This window comes from Vombatus ursinus, unplaced genomic scaffold (genome assembly GCF_900497805.2).
Source record: "Vombatus ursinus unplaced genomic scaffold, bare-nosed wombat genome assembly UNPS02014832.1, whole genome shotgun sequence".
In the NCBI taxonomy this organism is placed as follows: Eukaryota; Metazoa; Chordata; class Mammalia; order Diprotodontia; family Vombatidae; genus Vombatus; species Vombatus ursinus.
In genome coordinates, this window is record NW_020954610.1 from 36,366,739 (window position 1) to 36,386,905 (window position 20,167).

The 20,167-nt window shown below is 37.8% G+C and overlaps 1 protein-coding gene across 1 annotated transcript in view; it reads right to left on the bottom strand.

The window, feature by feature from the left end:
• Positions 1-13,040: 13,040 nt before the first annotated feature.
• Positions 13,041-20,167, bottom strand: part of GDA (guanine deaminase) — an 80,472-nt gene continuing 73,345 nt past the window's right edge. Inside the window, exons 12-14 of the mRNA XM_027839063.1 lie at positions 17,674-17,804; positions 16,529-16,556; positions 13,041-14,613 (exon numbers count right to left, since the gene is read on the bottom strand). Of these exons, the coding sequence (XP_027694864.1) occupies positions 14,543-14,613; positions 16,529-16,556; positions 17,674-17,804 (230 nt within the window). The 3' untranslated portion in view covers positions 13,041-14,542. The remainder of the gene's footprint in view (positions 14,614-16,528; positions 16,557-17,673; positions 17,805-20,167) is intronic.

Here is a 20,167-nt window from a genome sequence, read left to right on the forward strand (position 1 = left end):
TCTAAATAATGGGAATGATAATTCTTGCCCTTTTACCTCAAAGTATTGTTGTGAGGCAAGCCCTTTGTAAATCCTCAAGTGTTCTATAAATATGAGCTGTGATTATTGCTAAGGTGTAGGTGGCCTGTTATGTTGGGGTTCTCTTTCTAGTGGCAAAACAAAACAAAACCCTAACAGTCTTTAAATTGTGAATTAAAATAGAACATTTTTGCATCAGTGTCTCTGGCAATAATAATAATAATAATAATAATAATAATAATAATAATAATAACTAACATTTGTGTAGCACTTACTATATGCCAAGCACTATGCTAAGCGCTTTATAATTATTATCTCATGGGATCTTCCCAACAGTCCTGGGAGGTAGGTGCTATAATTATCCTGATTGTTCAGATGAGGAAACTGAGGTAAACAGAAGTTGTGACTCACCCAGGCTCATAGAGCTAGTAAGTATCTAAGGTAGGATTTGAACTCAGGTCTTCCTGACTTCATGCCCAATGCTCTATCCCATGAGCCACCTAGCTGCCTAGGTGATAAAGAGAACACAGTCTATCATGAAATATGGGTTGAATTTTTAGGACCTCTGAAACTATAAAAAAAAATCTCTGTAATGGCATAAGTACAGGAAAAGGTTATAAAAATATGCACATAATATTATACAATGAAATATAATAAGTAATACATATAATAAAATAAACATATTTAGCACATAATTAAATATATTTAATTTTAATTATTTTTCAAATGAATTGTTTGTATGTTTATGTTTATATTCATAAATTATTTAATATTTTAAATGTTTACTATATTTAAATATAAATACTATAATAATTATGATACTAATTTAAAATGAAATATAATTTATGCTTTGACATTACCAAATCACTTTATTATATTTTTGGCCCTCCTTTTTCATTGGTGTAGGGAACTCTTGGTGAGGAAAATACCTCCACTAATGCAAATTGATACAGGCTCTGGAACTGAGTCAAAGGCTTACCTGGTGCATTGAAAAGTTAAGTGACTTGCCCAGGATTATACAACCAGTGTATTTCAGAAACAGGACTCAATCTAAAGTTTCTCTGGCTTCACTACCAGGTTTCTATAAACTGCATAAGTGGTTTCCAAACTTTTTTGATCACATGCCCCAGTAGGAAAATATTTTATGGGATATGTATTATATGTGTGTGTGCATGCACACTTTCGCATGTGTGTATATATGTATATGTGTATGTGTATGTATGTATATATATATGTGTGTATATATACATATATATTTTTATATAGCCAAAACATATATAGCAGTTTAAGATTTGCAAAGCATTTTATAGATATTATTTCATTTGATTCTCTCAACAAACCTGAGAAGTAGATGTTATTATTATTCCCATTTTACTGATGAGAAAACTGAAGTTAAGAGAAGTTAAGCAACTTGCCCAGTGTCACACAACCATCAGAATTTGAACTCAGATAATCCTGTCTCCAAATCCAACCCTCTGTCCATTGCACCATCTCACTGTTTGAGTATATGTATAAATTTCATATATATATGACTATACTAGCATATTATTTGCATTAGAAAACATTCACAAAATGGAAATTAAAAAGAATGCCATAGAGGTGAAATGAACACAATTTTTAACTGATTTAAATTTTATTTATCAATGGCACAAAAAAACTCCCCCCACCCCAGTCAGGGGACTTTGCTGTGGTGGCCCTGAGGGTTAGTTTAGGTTAGGTGGGCAATGACTAGCTGCCCTCCTAACTGGGGGTGAGTAGGTACATAAGATGGTCCAGCACAGCTGGTGGGGAAGGAACTTGGGCAAGGGAAAGAGGGCAGGAGAGGTGACTAGCAGCTACAAGTGCACTGAACAGTTGTGCTTTTCTCTTTAGTTGTAATATTTTCTTCACGAAACCCCAGGGATCATCTTGTCCACTCCACTTTGGAAACCACTGCCCTGCACCACACTGTGTCTTAGGATGCTAGGATCATAGATTTAGAGCTGAATGGGACCTCAAAGGTCATCTAAACCAACCTTCTCATTTCTTACATAAAGAAATTGAACCCCAGAGATTGTGATTTGCCTAAAACTATGAGAGTGTTTACTTTCAAGTGGAATTGCTAAATCATGGGCTAACCACCTCCTCCTGACACACACTTGCACCCCCACCCACCAGGAGAGATTCTGTGGATCTGTTTTAATTAACACATATTTTGAAACTAGCATATACAGACTGATGTGTAAAGTGACTAGCAAAGTGGCTTGGAGTGCTTGAAAAATTTGATTGAAGTCTGCTAAATATTCCTCCCATCAGTCTCTTTATACTTTTAATTTTTTTTTTCACAAAGGAAGTACAGGTAAATTAGTGTTGGAATGATCATAAAATCTGAATTACTATAGTCTGAATTTAGTGATAACTTTAGCCCAGTCAATACTGGATTAAGAGAAACCATGCCTAACTATCCACTGGAAAATCTTACTCTTTCTGCCTACTTATCAACAACTTGTCAGTAGGATCATCTGACAGTTGTTGTTATTAAGTGTTTTTTTTTTCAGTCGTGTTTTACTCTTTGTGACTCCATTTGAGGTTTTCCTGCGGAGATACTGGAGTGGTTTGCCCTTTCCTTCTCCAGCTCATTTGACAGATGAAGAAACTGAGGCAAACAGGGGTAAGTGACTTGCCTAAGGTCACACAGCTAGTAAGAGTCTGAGCAAGCATTTAAACTCAGGAAGACTCCAGGCCTTACACTCTGTCCACTTCACCACCTAGCTGCCCTCATCTGAGAGTTATGAAGCCGAAGTTATTATTAGTACTTACATGATGGTGGGGGTCCTGGATTATCCCATCTAGAAAATGAAATGTTAGATTAAATTGCATCTGACACCACCCTCACTCTAAAAATCCATAAGTCTACGATTCTAGGCAAAATGATGGAATAGGAGATCTCTAAACTTCAATGTCCCACTTCTGTACTTTACCCTACCTAATTGTCTCAGCACCCTACCTACCCATCCACTACTTTCCATAGGCCAGTAAAAATGTTTTTCTTTTTAACAGCAGCACCTACTTGAAAGTCTTGTCCCTTTGAAATAGCTAGCATTTATATAGTGCTTTGAGATTTGCAAAGTAATTAAAAAATCTCATTATCTCCTCACAACAAATGTGTGAGGTAGGTGCTACTATTATCCCCATTTTATAGATGAAGAAACCGAGGTACACAGAGGGTTACATGACTTACCCAGGGCCACACAACTAGTAAGTGTTTGAGGCTGGATGTGAACTCAGGTCTTCCAACTTCAAGTCCAATGATATATCCACTGTGCCACCTAGCTGTCACTGTCTCTCCCAGTACCCTCTATTTCATTGGAACAACATACAAACATAAAGTATGCAGATTTTTGAAAGAGCCTCTAAATAACTTACCCATGCAGAGGTCTCGTTAGCATGGGAAGGAACTGAGAAATTCTCAGAAAGTGGGTTAGGGCAACCAGGAGTTATTCTTTTGTGTGTGTGTGTTTTGATTTTTTTTGGAGGCAATCAGGGTTAAGTGACTTGCCCAGGGTCACACAGCTAGTAAGTGTTATGCGTCTGAGGCCGAATTTGAACTCAACTCCTCCTGAATCCAGGGCCAGTGCTCTATCCACTGTGCTACCTAGCTGCCCCTCAAAGCTATTTTTTATAATATTAAGATGTCTGAATTTCTAGTATAGTAAATGTCAAAAGACATAACCCACATAAACAAAAACCCTCTGGGGAGATTCTCAACATTTTCAAGCGTATAATGAAGTCCTGAGACCAAAGAGTTTGAGAATGCTGATCTCCTTGAAATCCTTTATTTTAGAGTCTGTCAGTCAACAAGCATATAGTGAGTGCTTCCTCTGTGCTGGGTATTGTGCTATGTGCTGTAGATGTAAAGTAAAGGAAAAAACGTGGTCCCTGCCTAGAGGAAGATAACATACAAATAACTGTACATAAGGGATACATATAGTGTAAATGTTAGGTAATCTTAGAAGAAAGGAGCTATGCTGAGGGTGCAAACTGGTCATCTGGCCTTGGATCTAGGAGTGAAAGATCAGACCAATGACCCTGTCAAGAGAGAAAATAAGGTGTCGGTAGCAGGAGCTGGTCTTGATGAAGCCTGTAACTATTGTAACTAATGACTGCATCCATTTCTAGACAGTAGGAGACCATGCCTTTAATAAATAACACATCTAGAATGTTGGTACGAATTGTTGTCAGGCTCCCTAGCCTATTGTTTAGACTCAACTCCTCTTCCTTCCTGCAGAAGGGAAATTTGAACTGAGTCTTGAAAGAAGCCAGGAGGTGGAAGTGAGGAGAAACTTAGAGAGGCTATACAAAGGCCTACAATTCTCCAGGGGCATGTCAGCCCAGGGGATGTGATACTTTCAACAATGAGATTTTGAAGGTACGAAGAAAAAAACAATTTCAAAAAGATAGAAAAAAGTCCGTTGTCTAAAGAGATTGATGCTGATGCATAAGAAACCTGTCCACCAATTTCTATTTTAAAAAGAGGCAAGGTTGTATAATGGTTAGAGAGGCAGCCTTAAAGACAGGAAGACCTGGTTAACACATTCTGGCTTTTGGACCTTGGGCAAGTCATTTAAGTCTTCAATGTTCTAGGTAAACTCTCAAAATTGAAGCAACTTTCAGGTTGTGTGTTTGTGTGTATGTATGCATGTGTTTTAAATAAGTATTTTTTGAAATGTTTCTTTTCAATGATTGATTCTGTAAAAAGCTCTAATTTAAGTTTCTTCTAAATGTGTTTCTTCATGATGCCAGAGTAGAGTCAAGCTTAACAAGGTCTTCTTTCCCAGCTGATTTTACCAAGCCCTTTCTGTGGCCCTAGTTTCACGAGGTTGTAAAAGAGCCAACGGGAATCTCATTCATCCATTCACATGCATCACCAATTAGATGATCAGACATTTGGCTACCTTAAGAGGGGTATAGAAAGTTATGTTTACTTGCATTGGTAGAGGGGAACTCCCTACATAATAGCTAATAGTTAGCTATTATATAAAAACAGCTTGCTTTTATCTAACACTTTAGGTTTGCAAACTATAGGCTAGGGAGCTTACCAACATTCTAGACGTGTCATTTATTAAAGGGATGATCTGCCACTCTCTAGAAATGGATGCAATCATTAGTTACAATAGTTAAAGGCTTCATCAAGACCAGTTCATACTACAGACACCTGATTTTCTCTTTTGACAGGGTCATTGGTCTGGTCTTTCACTCCTAGATCCAAGGCCAGATGACCAGCTTGCGTGCCAGAACCTCTATGATCTCAGACATTTCCTAGCTGTATGACCTTGGACAAGTCACTTAATCTGTTTGCCTCAATTTTTTCAACTGTAAAATGTAGATAATAATAGCACTTACCTTGCAGGGTTGTTGTCAGGATCAAATGAGATCATATTTGTAAAAAGCGCTTAGCACAGTGCCTGGCACATAGCAGGTAATATAGAGGTGCTCATTTCTCCCTCTTCCCTCCCTTTCCCCTTCCCTGCTCCCTCCCTCCCTTTATGGATCTCCATCAAAGTTTCCTCTGACTTTTTCTCACCCAGGCAGAGTTCACCATCTTTTTGGGTCCTAACACAGTCTCTCATGTTCCACCTCCCTGGGACAGTTAATGAGACAAGCTGAATAGCACCTGTTGGAAGCCAGGGAAAGGCCTAGGCCCTTCATCAGGTTGTACAGAGTTGATACAGCACAGTGGGAAAAGTATCGGGTTTAATGTGGGGAAGACTTGGGTTTGAATACTGCTTCTGACACTAGCTATATGATCTGGGGCAAGTTACTTGACCTCTGTATTCGTTAAGTAACTCTCTAGGATTCATTAACTAATATCACTTATAGGCTATGATTTTCATTAGTGGAGGGAAATCTCTTACCTGAAGTCTCCTATGCTTGCTGATGAAATAATAGATCTTTCCATATAGTGAAATGGTAGGTTGAGTATAATATATATACATAGTTTACCCAGATTTTTAATGAAGCATTTGACAAAGTCTCCCATGTTATTCCTGAGGAAAATATAGAAGGAATGGGCTTGATGATAGTATAATTAGGTATCCTCAGAACTGATGGAATGGCTGGATGTAAAGACATTAACAATTCGATGACATCTCAGAAGGAAGGAGGTCTTCAGTGGAATACCCCAGGAGCACACGCTTGGTACCATTCTGTTTTAATATTTTGGTCAATAACTTGGATAAACTCTAAGGTCAAATTTAATAGGGCTAAATGTAAAGTGTTATATTTTGGTTTGAAATATATCTCTCCTGCCTTATATCTATGAAGTTACTGTCAAGTCTAAATAACTTCTCTGATAGATATGGGGGTTTTAATGAACCATAAGATCAGTTACTCAACATTATGATATTGCAGCCCACCAAACTAAATGTAGTCTTAGGCTGTGTTGAGAGGAATAGCATGCAGAAGGAGAGAGTTAACAATCCCATTGTACTCTGGTCGGTCCCACAATTGGAAGATTGTTTTCAGCTCTGGGTACTACATTTTAGGTAGGGCACTGCCCTCTTCTGGGCAGTCTCTTGTTTATCAACCAGAATGAGAGTCCACAAGCATTTATTAAGTACCTACTATGTGCCAGGCACTGTGTTAACCACTAGGGATAGAAAGAAAGTTAAAAGACAGTCCTTGCTCTCAAAGACTTCACAGTCTAACGGGGAAGAAAACATGCAAACAACTATCTACAAACATGACATATACAAGGTGAACTGGAAGTAATCAGCAGAGGGAAATCACTAACATGATGTCACACAAGGAGGATCTGTCAAACGAACTAAAATTTTTTAACTTGGAAGAGGACATAAAGGGGGTGATGAAAAGTTGTTTGGACGCATTTAAAGGTCTATGATTTGGAAAAGGGATTATATTTACTCTGCCTGACCCCAAAAGGCAGAATTAGGAACAATGGATGGAAGAGGCAGAGAAGCAGATTTTGGCTTCGTACAAGGAAAAATATCCTAGAAATTAGGCTTATCCAAAAGTCGGAGCAAAAATTGGATGTCCCCCTGGATGGGGCTCTTGTTCATAGCTGGGTTGAACTAGAACAAGAGTTCTTAACCAGGGGCCCAATGAACTTGTTTTTAAAAATATTTTGACAACCACATTTTAATGAGTGATTTTCTATGTCTTTTATGCATCTAAAAACATTATCCTGAGAAAGAGTCTGTAGGTTTTACCATACTGCCAAAGGAGTCCATGACACAAGGTTGAGTTCCTGCACTAAAGACTCTCTGATGTCCCTTCCAACTCCTAAATTCTGTGCTTTTGAGGCTCAGTGGGGTTAAGTGATACCTAAAATTAAAGTTCGTTAATGGAAGTTCAGGTACTAGAACTCAAAAGTCTTCTGTCTCATACTACGTCACTCTTTCCAAAATGCCACGTTGCTACTTTTAGCCTTATTTCACTCAAATGGTGCATCAGCAGGTCCAAGTTGATTTGAGTGGATCTATTAATAGTCTTCTAGAAAAGTATGTGCTCTCAGTGTACAAGGTTAGACAAGTTATAAAAAGCTACATTCCTCCAGCAGAATGTAAGCTCCTTGAGGGGATGGACTATCTTACTTTTGTGTTTGAATCCCTAGCACCTAGCACAGTTAGTGACACATAATAGGCATTGACTAAGTACTTATTGATTAAGTCATTCATAAGCCTAAATATAAATGAAATGTATCCTCTAAGAATTGGGGTGGGGGAAGCACACTCTTGGACAACTGTTTGGTCAAATCTATTATCTTCTGTCTCATACTACAGGTGGAAAAATTACTGTCCAAAATTACTCTGGAAAATTTTTATATTAAGTCTCGAATATGGCATAGTGGAAAGAGTTCTGAAGTGGGGGTGGTGAACTTGATGTCATTGGACCTCAGTGGTTCTGTTACTTAACTGTATGACCTTCGACAAATCATTTACTCTCTCTTCTACCTCTTTTCTTCTTTCTCTTCCTCCCTCTCTTTTTTTTTCTTTCTTTCTGGGCCCATTTCCTCAGCTTTAAAATAAAGAGTCTGGATTACATTACCCATAATAAGATCCCTTCCAAATATAGGTCTATTTTGAACAAACACATGGTTCTTTTTATATCATTTAGACAGAAAAAAATGGGAAATACACATTTGAGTGTTTTTTTTTACCTTAATTTTTGTATTCTTTCATTAGAATGGCATAAGGTACTCTTGACTTCTTTTTCAAAGTTCCAAATAAGCAAAAGCTAGTCGTACAGCTCATTTTAATTGGTTATTTTAACATCATGAGAGAATAAAGCTCATCTTTTAATCTGATTCTATTACAACCAATACTACAATACAGGGATTCTTACCTTAGGATCCACAGATCCCCAAGGAGCCCATGGATAGATATCAAGGGGTTCTATGAACTTGGATGGGAAAAAATTAACTTCTCTATTTTCACTAACCTCTAACCGAAATTAATCATTTTCTCCAATTATGAAAGTTAAGTGTAAATCATTGTTCTATAAGGAGGTCCACAGATTTCATCAGACTGGCAAAAAGGTCTATGCTACAAAAAAGGTTAAAGAACTCCTGCTATCACATTATGAAGTAACTCTTCAGAGTGGGGAATCTTATGATCATAAGTTCATGGCTTTAGGGTTAGAAAGGATCTTTGGAGTCATGTAGTCCCAACTCTCTCATTTCACAGATGAGGAATTTAAGCTCAGAGAGGTTAGGTGACATTGGAAGCAACAAGGCTAGGAATTTGAACTCAGGTCTTTGGACTATTAATGACACAGAATACACCTTGTCCACCTCCTATAAGCATATATATTGTATTCTGGTCTCTCTTACTCTAGTGAGGAGAATAGCATTCCAAGATGTGCCCTCTCCCCCTATCAAAAATTAACTCCAATGATTAAGGTAAACACAAGACTACTTTTATTTTTGTTTTTGCAACACAGAGAAGCTCACACTCACAAGAGAAATAAGCAAATCAACACAAATATTGAGTTCCATTTTCCCACCGAATACATAATACTTAAGAGTAGCGATCAAGAGATAAGCAACATTTTTAAGCAGTTTTCCTTAAAAAGCAGTTTCTGACAGAATCCATAAAACCAGGTCTTCAAGCAGGAAAGTGACAGACAGATACTGCCACTGACCCCGGTATCAAGAAGCACCTTAGTTACCTGGGTGTTCATGGGCACAGTGGGAATGGGGAGGACATCTTAAAATACCTATTTCCTTTTCATCATTGATTTTAAAGGTCAATTTTTGACTTCATGAAAACAGGTTAAACAGGTTTCACCCTCAGGATCTCTTACCTAGCTTTAACATTTAAGATACAAAGGGGAAAAAAGGTGGGGGGAGAAGAATAAGTAGAACAGAAGTAGGATTACACCTGAAAGCTCTTTATCATAATAAATGTTAGGATTTGAAAAAAATTATTTAATGTTTTTACATAATGCTTTTCCCCTGAAGACATGAAATTCAGGGGCCAAACCATTTAAATTCACCACTGACTGAAATCACATTTGATTTAGATCACAGAGTCTTTTTAATCTGCTCTTAGTCTTTGAACAAGACACCAATTATATACCAATTAACTCTGCTCAGCTTAAAACTAATGTGAAGTCACTGGTCTTGGAAGATTCTGTAGTTACCAAGGAGACAAGGTGGTGTGATGGAAGGAACACTGCCTTTGAGGGCAGAGCTCTTGGGTCTGATTCTTGCTTCTGTGATTTATTACTTGTGTGACCTTGGGCAAGTCACACCAGTGACTCGGTTTCCTTATCTATTAAATGAAGACAGTTGGACTTGATGGCCTTGAAAGGTCCTTTTGGGCAGCGAGGTGGTACAGAGCACTGGCCCTGGAGTCTGGAGAACCTCAAATCCAGGCTCAGACACTTAACACTTAGTAGCTGTGTAACTCTGGTCAAGTCACTTAACCCTGATCGCCTCCCCCCCCCCCAAAAGAAAGAAAAGAAAAAGAAAAAATAAATGTCTTTTCTACCTCTAACTTTATGATCTTATGATCTTTATAAGTGAAAATAATCTCAATCTTGGAAAATCCCAGAGCTTGGGTAATTATCATTGGCTTTAAAATTGAGCCCTCCTGAAAGGCTTCCTGTTAGGATCCATCTGACTGAGACAGCACAATATGCAATTAATACAATGTGCCATCCTGCCTTTTGGGACAAAAATCTTGGAGAGGACTTTTGGAGAGGAAAGTAAAAGGAAGAACCAGGAGGGAGTGAACATTTAAAACATGCTGTGGGATCACATATCCCTAATCTTGTCCTTTCCTCACAACCTCCAAAGACATTCATCAATGTTGGCTGACTGATGGTTTCAAAAAAACCACTGAGGATTATGAGGTAGTATTTCTCTCCCACCACTATTTGTTCTGACTGTGGAATTTCTATTTATATAAGAGAGACTGTTGGGTTGTACATCCAAAGGATTCTTCCTTTTTCTGAAAGAGATAACAGGAGATTCTACTCCTCTGTGTGCTCCTGTATTCTCTATTCCAAAATCTGTTACATTTAAACCTAGAGAAAAAGGGCTGGAGACCAAATATAATAAAATCATAAAAACAATTTAATAACTCATAACATTTTATCATCACCCCATCTGCTTCTCTGCTCAGTCTACACTATGGGCTATAAAAAAAATAACATCTGTACTCTTTCCAATTTGTCTGCCATAAATCATATTCTTCTTAAGTTGAGAAGCTTTTAAAAAATCTGTGCTTTTTCATGGAAACTTTCTGTTTTACATTTAAATGTCTTTTAACCTTTTTCTTTTCCTTCCCCAAAGCAGTAATAAGCAAAACACAAGCAATTCGTGGGTGAACAAGACTGATAGTTTTTCTATCTTATACATCAAGCTCACATTCATAAGCCTTGTAATCTGTTTCCATCTCAATTTAAAAAAATAAATGTCCTTAGCTTTATTTTATTTAAAAAATAAAAGTCCTTATACTTTCAAAAGAAACATCTTCTGCCCTCCTGAATTTAATCTTAGGTTTGAGAGGCAGGGGATAAGGTAGAAAGGGATGTGGGAAGACCGTCAAGAGTTAGAATCACAGAGCTAGAGAGGTCCTAACACATCACCTAATCTCTTCATTTTATAAACAAGTAAACTGAGGCTCCTTAAAGGTGATGTGACTTGCTCTAGGCCACCTCGCTAGTGAGGGGCAGAGCCAGTGCTAGAAATGTGACAGCTTGTACAGAATATGTAGCCGGGGGTGGGGGGCGGGGGGCGGGAAAAGCTCTGGACCTTTAGTCAGAGATTCAAATGCTGCCTTGGACACTTATTTTCCATGTGACCTTAGGCAAGTCACTTAACCTCTACAGCTCTCGTATAGCATGACAGAGGTTGGACTAGATGGTTTCTGAGGTCCCTTCCGGCTCTAGTTTCGAGCTCCTTTGACCCCCTGGCCAGGGGTCTTTCCACTGCCCCATACAGCCTCTCAATTCTTTATTACGGACGTTGTTTCTTTCCTTTATTATTCGGGACGACGAAACAAGCCTCGGCTATTTATTTAATGTTTTCATACTCTGGTTGCAACAGCATTTTTGCGGTGCTAGAAGAGCAACATCATTCCAGAAAAATGTATATCTGATTAAAGAGAGAGTCAGGGACTCTCCAGTAATATGCTGGTGTGTAATCTGGGTAGGGGGGTGACAACAAGTATGCATTTTTCAAAAAGACTCGCTTAAGATCACTGTCGTAACTCCTGCGTCTGTCAGAGAGGAAACATTCAACATCAAGTGACGCCTCGGATTGGCTCAGCGTGCTGCTGTTCCACGATTCATGAAAGCTTTTATTATTAAATAGTTAACCAACATTAGGAAAAGAATGTTTCTAAGTGTAGAACTTCACTTGCCACACAAGCAGATGCAATGTACAATAACACTTTTCTTGGAGAAATAAAACACAAAGAGTAACAGGTTCTGGGAGTGCAGGGAGGTCAAAGGACATTAACGTTTCAAGCAGGTTGCTTAAAAAAAAAAAAAAAACCAACTCCATAGCATGATAGTGGTGGAAGCAACCTCAGAGATCATCTTGTCCAATACTCTCATATTACAAATGAAGAAACTGAGGCTCGGAGAAGGGGCATGACTTGCCCAGAGCCACACAGTAATGGCAAAACTGAGATTCAAATTCAGGGCTCCTGACTCCAAATCCATTGTTCCTTCCACTAGACTATGCTGGTCTTAACATACCATCTGGGAGAAATTTAACATTTAACATGCTCACCCACCGTCTCTCTCCCTTTTTTCTTTGCTATATTGTCATTTTGATTGCATGCTAATTCTAAATATCAATGAAAAGTCAATGATCCACATTTAAATTCATTTACTATTCAGACAGAAAAAAGTGAGGTGAACAAGAACACCAACAGTGGCTAGGAATATGCTACTGTGGCTTGGGACTGATTGTTCATCTCCCATAAGCACTCATTAGCCTATCCTAACTTTAGCAAGGAGGTGTGAACTAGAGTCCAAAATACCTCTTAGAAGTAGGGACAAACTCCACCTGGCATCTTTGAAATTTTGGAAAAAACAGACTTATTGAGTTACTCAATATCTCCAAATGCTTACCTAGTGACCAAAAAAAGTTTTATCTTTAATGTGGGATGAAGAAACAGTTCATTCTAGGAAGGTCTCTGCTCAGGAAAAGATGGACTTATGGAAGACTTATGGAAGTCTTATGGAAGATGGAAATCTGAAATCAGCCAAAATATGATGGCTGAGTAAAATAAGATGAATATATTTCAATGAATTTTCCAAAATAGCAGACATTTTATTGATGAGATCCTATCTTTAGTTACAGATATGTATATAAAGTTCTTCAATGTTAGGGGTTATAAAACAAAACAAAATTAGCCTATGTACCCCAAATGGGTACTTGCTTACTTGGAATACTGAGATTTTGGTTTCTTCCTGGCTATAGGGTTTTCTAGGGCCAAAATGCACAGGTATGAAAAAAGCCATAATTTTTATAAAATTAGCAATGAGTTATAGTCCATAAACAATAATATTCAAAGATTTATTACAGAGGCAAAAATTGTTTCCAATTCTAGGATATGGCAAAGGTGCTCTTAAAGCTTTTGTATCCTTCTAAATATGAAACATTAATTAGTCAACCAGTCAACAAGCATTTATTAAGCGTTCTCCATGTGCCAGGCACTGTTAAGCATTGGGGATACAAAGAAAGGCAAAAACACAAAAACAAAAAACCAGCCCTCAATATGGAATAAATCCAATTAAGATGAATTTTAAGATAGTATCTAAGTTATTTATTCATACCTAAATAGTGTTGGATTGAAAATTTATTAAAATAAATGGGAGTAAAGTATTTTCAATAGACAAAGGATTGTCTGCTTTTAAGGGAGAGAGAGGGTCTTTTTTAATGATACCCATTAAAAGAACACTTGAGGTGTATTTCAAAATGCCAGCTATTACTTGGTATCAGCATTTGAAAATCAGCAATTGTGACTGATAGTGTGGATAGAGCTTGTCTTTAATAAATGGAACCTTTCCCAGGTAAGGCTTTGATCAATAACAGTTTTCATATTTGTATGAAATGATATAGATTTGGTGATGCCCACTGGTCTTCTCTGTCTCTGCAATTTCCAATCTGTAGTCTTGCGGATAACACTACTTCAAACAATCTGTTTCCATTTTCTTTCCAACAGTATAATTTTGATAGATAACGACACTGCATGGTTATAATTTAAGGTGTTTCAGGGTACTTAAAAATACTCCTACTTGTGCCATGTAAGTGCATTAATAATAGTCCTAAGAGACCTTTAAAAAGCCATTTTCCAGCTTTCAACACACATTTACAAGCAAAAACTATCTTAATGTAGCATTTAACATTTTGTTTCCTAAGTTTCATCCAAAACAAAGCCAAAGAACAATAGCAAAATTTCTATGAAGTGCAAATTTCAGTAAGTGCAAATTTCCAAGCCCACAGACCTACTCTGAAATCACATTCTGAAATTCTGCAACGTCTCTCTTAAAATTTGTATGCTTGACATGTAATTTTCAAACATGAATTACTTTAAGTGATCTTCAACATTTCTTTTCACACACTTTTTAAAGACTTCTTTCTTCATTAAGATTTCCCCACTAGGCAATTTTCAACTTTGTAGTTGAAAATTTTCACATGTGTGCTCAAGATTCATTTTTATAAGAAAAGCAACTTTGTCTTTCTTACCATGGAATTGATTTGACGTTTCAAATTAATAAAGTAAAGTTTATCTTTGAATATGGCCAAAAAAAATCTCAACAGCTCAAAGGGTAAATTTTTCACATATATGAAAGCCACCCAACCCAGGAACCTAAAATGATCCCTGGCTTCCCTCTAGTAATTTCTCAAGTGGAGGCTCTAATTAGACACAGAAACTTAATAGTCATTCCCAAGAAGAAGGTACTATATTTTAACCAACACTTTCCAACTCCGCCTGGGCTGAACAGAGAGATGCAGAATCATCAGTTATCCCAGGAGAATGTCTTCAGAAGCCTCGTGGACCTACACGGAGCTTGAAAATGGAACCACTTGCTTGCCGCCCACATACACTTCGTCAATATTTCGATCATCTCCTAAAACAAGAATTAATCCATTAATACCTAGTATGAACCTGGCACTGAACTGGATGCTAAGGGAGATACAAAGAAGCAGATGACACGGCCTTCTGTGTTACATGACCAGCATTTAAGGGTAAGGACCCTTCCCTTGGGATGGAAACCAGAATTAAGTTCAGCTGGTACAATTCACATAGGCAGTGCTAGGCTAGAGGTGATCACAGCTTTCAGTATCATTCAGGGCTTTGGAAGGGCAAAAGCCATTAAGTGTGGACTGATAGACAATTGTGACCAGTCCCTCTCAACCATAACGTGAGGTGAAGCAACAATAGCTACTGTATCGATGTCAGCTTCAACCGTGCTGTTTCACTTATGAGCTAGTTTGATCCAGTTTACAACAGTGCCTATCCTACTATATGGCTCCTCTGCGGAAATGCAAGCATCTTCAGCTGTTGCCAATAGCCCTGGAACTATGTAGAGAATCCCAGAGAAATTTCCAATGAACTACACAGAATATGACTTGCGCCCTCTTCTGTTCCTGAGCCTGGCAGCACCCCAGACTCCTGACCCTGCTTATAATCTAGCTGGGGTGACAAGACTAAGACATACATAACCACTGGGTGGAAAAAAGTGTGAAATGAACTAGTGTAATTGAGAGATCAGGGTGGGATGGAGTAATGGAAGAGTTGAGACTTGAACTGGATACTGAAAGAAGGGTAGACAAAGAGATTTTTAAAAATGGGAAAAGGACCCACATGCGGAAAAATATTTATAGCAGCTCTTTTTGTGGTGGCAAAGAATTGGAAATTGAAGGGATGCCCATCAATTGAGGAATGGCTGAACAAGCTGTGGTATATGAATGTAATGGAGTATTATTGTGCTATATGAAATGATGAGCAGGGTGGTTTCAAAAAAACCTGCGATGACTGGATATGAACTGAAACAAAATGAAGTGAGCAGAATCAAGAGAACATTATACACAGTAACAGCAAAATTGTATGATGATCAACTATGAATGACTTAGCTATTCTCAGAAATACAATGATCTAAGACAACTGCATAGGACTCATGATGAAAACTAAAATTGCTTCTCCTCCCATAGAAAGAACTGATGTTGTCTGAATAGAGACTGAAGCATACTATTTATTTTTCTTTCTTTCTTCCTTCCTTCCTTTCTCTTTTTTCCTTTCTTTCCTTTTTTGTTTGAGTTTTCTTTCACAAAATGACTAATATGCAAATTTTTACATGATTGTACATGTATAACCTATATCAGATTGCTATACCGTCTCAGGGAGGAAGGAGGGGAGTGAGGGATAGAATTTGAAACTCAGAACTTAAAAAAAAAAGAATGTTAAAAACATTTTTATGTGTAATCGGGGAAAAATAAAATATTATTTAAAAAAGAAATAAGAGTAGGTTTGAGGAACATGGAGACAGAGGGAGAGCATTCCAGGTAATAGAAACAGCATGAGCAAAGGCATTGAGGCCATATTGAGGCTGATGGAGGCAAAAGACAGAGAGTTTGGAAAAACTGGGGAGTAGTAAGGAAACAAGGCACAGAGGTCTCAAAAGGCAGAGAAGTTTGAACTTGATGCATTTGGTAATAGGAAGTCACTGAAAGATACAAAGCAGGGACATGCTATGATGAAAGTCTAACAGAGATATGTAAGAAGGATTGGAAAGAGTGAGTCTAGAGGCAGAGAAACCAATGAGGAGGTTGTTATGGTAGTAGAGGCCAAAGCTAGGGTGGGATGTACATCTGATGATTGTGTGTGCCCTAAATCTTCTTTAAAAACTAAAACAGTTAAAGCCTGGCAAGAGTCTCCATAATGGGATTGGAATGAGCTAAGATTAAAGTGAAATTTATGCAATCTGGTGTAACAGATAACAATGGGTAATAAATACCAAGGATGAGAGAAATCCAGGGACCTACCTAGATAGAAGAACTTCTGGATAACAGCCTAAAATGAACAATGAAAGACAATAATTAGAAAGCAGAGTTTGATATCTTCTATAGAAAAGGACATTTATAGGGAACCATAGGATTTACCACTGAAAGGACCTTGGAAGCCATCTAGTTTAGCCTCCTTACTTTACAGTCAAGGAAACTGACACCCTAAGATGTTGTGATTTACTCAACATCACACTGTTAGTATACAGCAGCTAGGTGGTAGGGTGCATAAAACTCTGGCCTAGAATCAGGAAGACCTGAGTTCAAATCCAACCTCAGACATTAGCTGTGTGGGCAAGTTACTTAACTGATGCCTCAGTTTCCTCAACTGTAAAACGGGGATAATTATAGCATCTACCTCCCAGCATTGTTCAGAATGCTAATTGAGATAATATTTATAAAACGCTTGGCACATAGTAGGTACCTAATAACTGCTTATTTCATTCCTTTCCTTCCTTCAAACTTGGATTTAAACTCAGAAATTGATTTAAATCCAGTGCTTTCCACTCCACCAATACATAGACCATAAGCAATTAGCAAGGCCAAAAGACATGAGTTTGTTTTTTGGCAGTGAACTTTTATTTCCATTTTTTTTTTAAAAAACTAGGGATCATTTGTTAGAACGGTATTTACTTTTAAAGTGTTTGACAATTTTCAGAGAAAAGATGCTCTGAAAGTTTAAAAAATAAGTATGATAAAATAATTGACCCATTACAGAAGTTGTATATAATAACACCATGGATTGGATGAATAGGGTTTGGCATTAGGAAGTACATTCTGGTGTGAGACTAAACAGTTAACAAAATAATGAATTATACCAACGTCAACTTACATAGATCTTTTCTTTAAGGAGCTCATAATATGTTATACTTATTCTAATCAGTTCAATTTATTCTTGGCCCTGTCTTCAAGGAGTTTATAATCTAGTCATCTTGCTATTATATTGATAAACAAATACTAATCCAATGTAATCCCTCAAGGCCCTCCCTAATGCAAAGATTTTATCATGCAACTTATGCTTTGAATGATTGTTTTTAAATAGCATGATTAGAAGGTTTTAATAGTAAATCCTTAAATTAAGCACAGGGTCCTACACTTAACTCTCCAAAGACTTTCTCTTGGCTTACCTCTGAAAGCTCACCAGGCAGATCACCACAGAAGACATCGATGGGAGAGTCTGAAGCCTTAGGGTTGATCAGGAGGGCATCAAATTCCTTGCCGACTTCAAAGTTTCCAATCACGTCATCTAGTCCCAAGGCTGTAATGGGGAGCAAAGGAGTGAGTTTATGGCATTTTGGAACCCCTAGAATGCTCAAGCGTCCCAAAACTTATGTTTAATTTGTGAAAAAATATATAGACTGCTGACAGTTATATCAGGGGGGGAAGCAGCCAAGTGTTTTAAGTCAAGCATAAAAGAAGTTAATTTTTGTGCACTCATTTCAGATAGTTACAGGGACAGTAGGTAGGTTAAGTACATTGAAAGTGAAGTCTAAGAATGAAATGTCTATGCCCTTTTTTCACTCAAAGTGGACTAACTGGCTGTGATTCCTGGAAAGTCACTTAATCTCAGTTTCCCCACTATAGAATAAGGAAGTTGGACTCGAAAGCCTTTAAGGTCCCTTTTAAATCTCAAATGTGTTTCTACATTTTGAAATTTTTCCCTTTGAACTACGCCAGTGTATTCTGCAGGCTGGTTTACTGCCTCCTGCTAAACACACACACACACACACACACACACACCATTGCCATAAACTACCTAAAATTTACTAGCTAACTGCATCCTCCTTGCAACCTCCTGCTCCCAACTTTGATTTCTCCTCTGTTCTGTCACATACTTATCATTTTGATCCCAAGGTCTATTTTCATGGAAGTGACATTATCTCTAGATGCAGTGTGGTATGGTAAAAAGAATGCTGAACCCAGAGTCAGAATACTTGTGTTCAAATCTTACCTTGGATGCTAGCTGTGAGGCCATTGTTGTTACCCTTCCTTAGCCTCAATTTCCTCATCAGTTAGGCTATCAGTAACCAATAAATTGGGTCAATGGCCTCTCTCAATGACCAAAGACTTCTGCAGTGCCTTTTGGTGATTAGTATTGAGTTTCATGTCCAAATATCCCTTACTACTAAGAGTTTTACCTTGAGCCTCAAAATGTAGTTTTTCCAAAACGTGGTTCTCCTGCCCAATGAAAGTACTAGGTTCATATTTAGAACTGAAGGAGACTTAGAGTTGCCATCTAGACCAATCCCTTGTTTCACTTATAGGAATCTAGGGGGCAGAAAGAGGAACTGACTTGCCCTGGGAGTGCCAGGATTTGAACACAGGTCCTTTTACTCCAAAATCTGGTATTCATCCCACAGTGCCATGCTGCCGAGAACCATTCTTTAACACCAACCTATAAATTGGTGGAGATGTACACACCAAGACAACTGGAGAAGTCTGGATTAAAAAAGTGAGCTTCTTTATTTCATTTGTAAAGGTAATTTCAGGAAACCAATACCCTCACGGCACTGCGCAATTATCTCTGAAATAACAAACTCCCAATGGGTGACTTTTGATCTCCAAATGCCTACTATGTCTGAGAATAATTTTGGCAAAATTACTGGGCAATGACTTTGTCTTTTCTTTTTTTTTTAATGATTTATAGAAAAGGTAACTTTTTCATTCTCAGAAATAAAAGTCTGTAAGCCAAAGAAACACCACAGCAAAAAAGGGGGGGGGGGGGCTGGTGCTAAAATGGTTAGAAATGGCCATTGCTAGATGACTTCAAATTGGGTTTTTCTTTGTATTTTTGTTGGTGTGGAGTTGAAAATAAGAACATTGGAGAACTGTGGAAATTCTTCCCTTGCTGAGGTATGTGACATCTGCCTCTTGGGTTCTAGAAGTATCTGTCCAGTACATAGAAAAATAATACTGTAAGTCAAGTCAATCTGTAAAGGCTGTAGACTCAATAAGCCAGCAAACAAGAATAAGGATGTTTCTGGTAATACCGATTTGGATATTTCATTAATACCTTCCTAGTCCTAGTAGATTTGGATGTGGTTAAACCATCTCTACATATGGTCAAAGAATCCAGATATTCTTTTTTTTTAAAAAGGATCTGATTGGTTTTACTAGATTTATAAATAGACCCAAATGTAGATGAATCAAAAGGCATTTATTAAATGCCTACTAGGGGTGGGTGCTCTAAGGTCTGCAGAAGTACCTAAAGGCTGGTAAATAACTCTAATCTATTTACAGAAGGTCTGTTTTACTGCAAACTACCGCCCTCTGGAGGAACATCTCAATTCTTTGGCTATATGTATAGATAATTTAACCATATCCAAATCTACCAGGAATTTTAAGCACTTGGGATGCAGATAAAACAAAAAGCATTCATTAATCACCTACAAGAGGCCAGTCACAAGAGGCAGAGGTATACCAAAGCTGGTAAATAATTCCAATCCATTTACAGAAGACCTGTTTTACTGAAAACTACTATTCTCTGGAGGAAAACCTGGATTTTTTTGGCTGGAGCTATAGATGCTTTAACCACATCCAGATCTACTAGGGAATTTAAGCATTGGAACAATGATGAGAAGAGTCCACCTTTAAGAAGTACAATAGCTTCCATTTACCCTC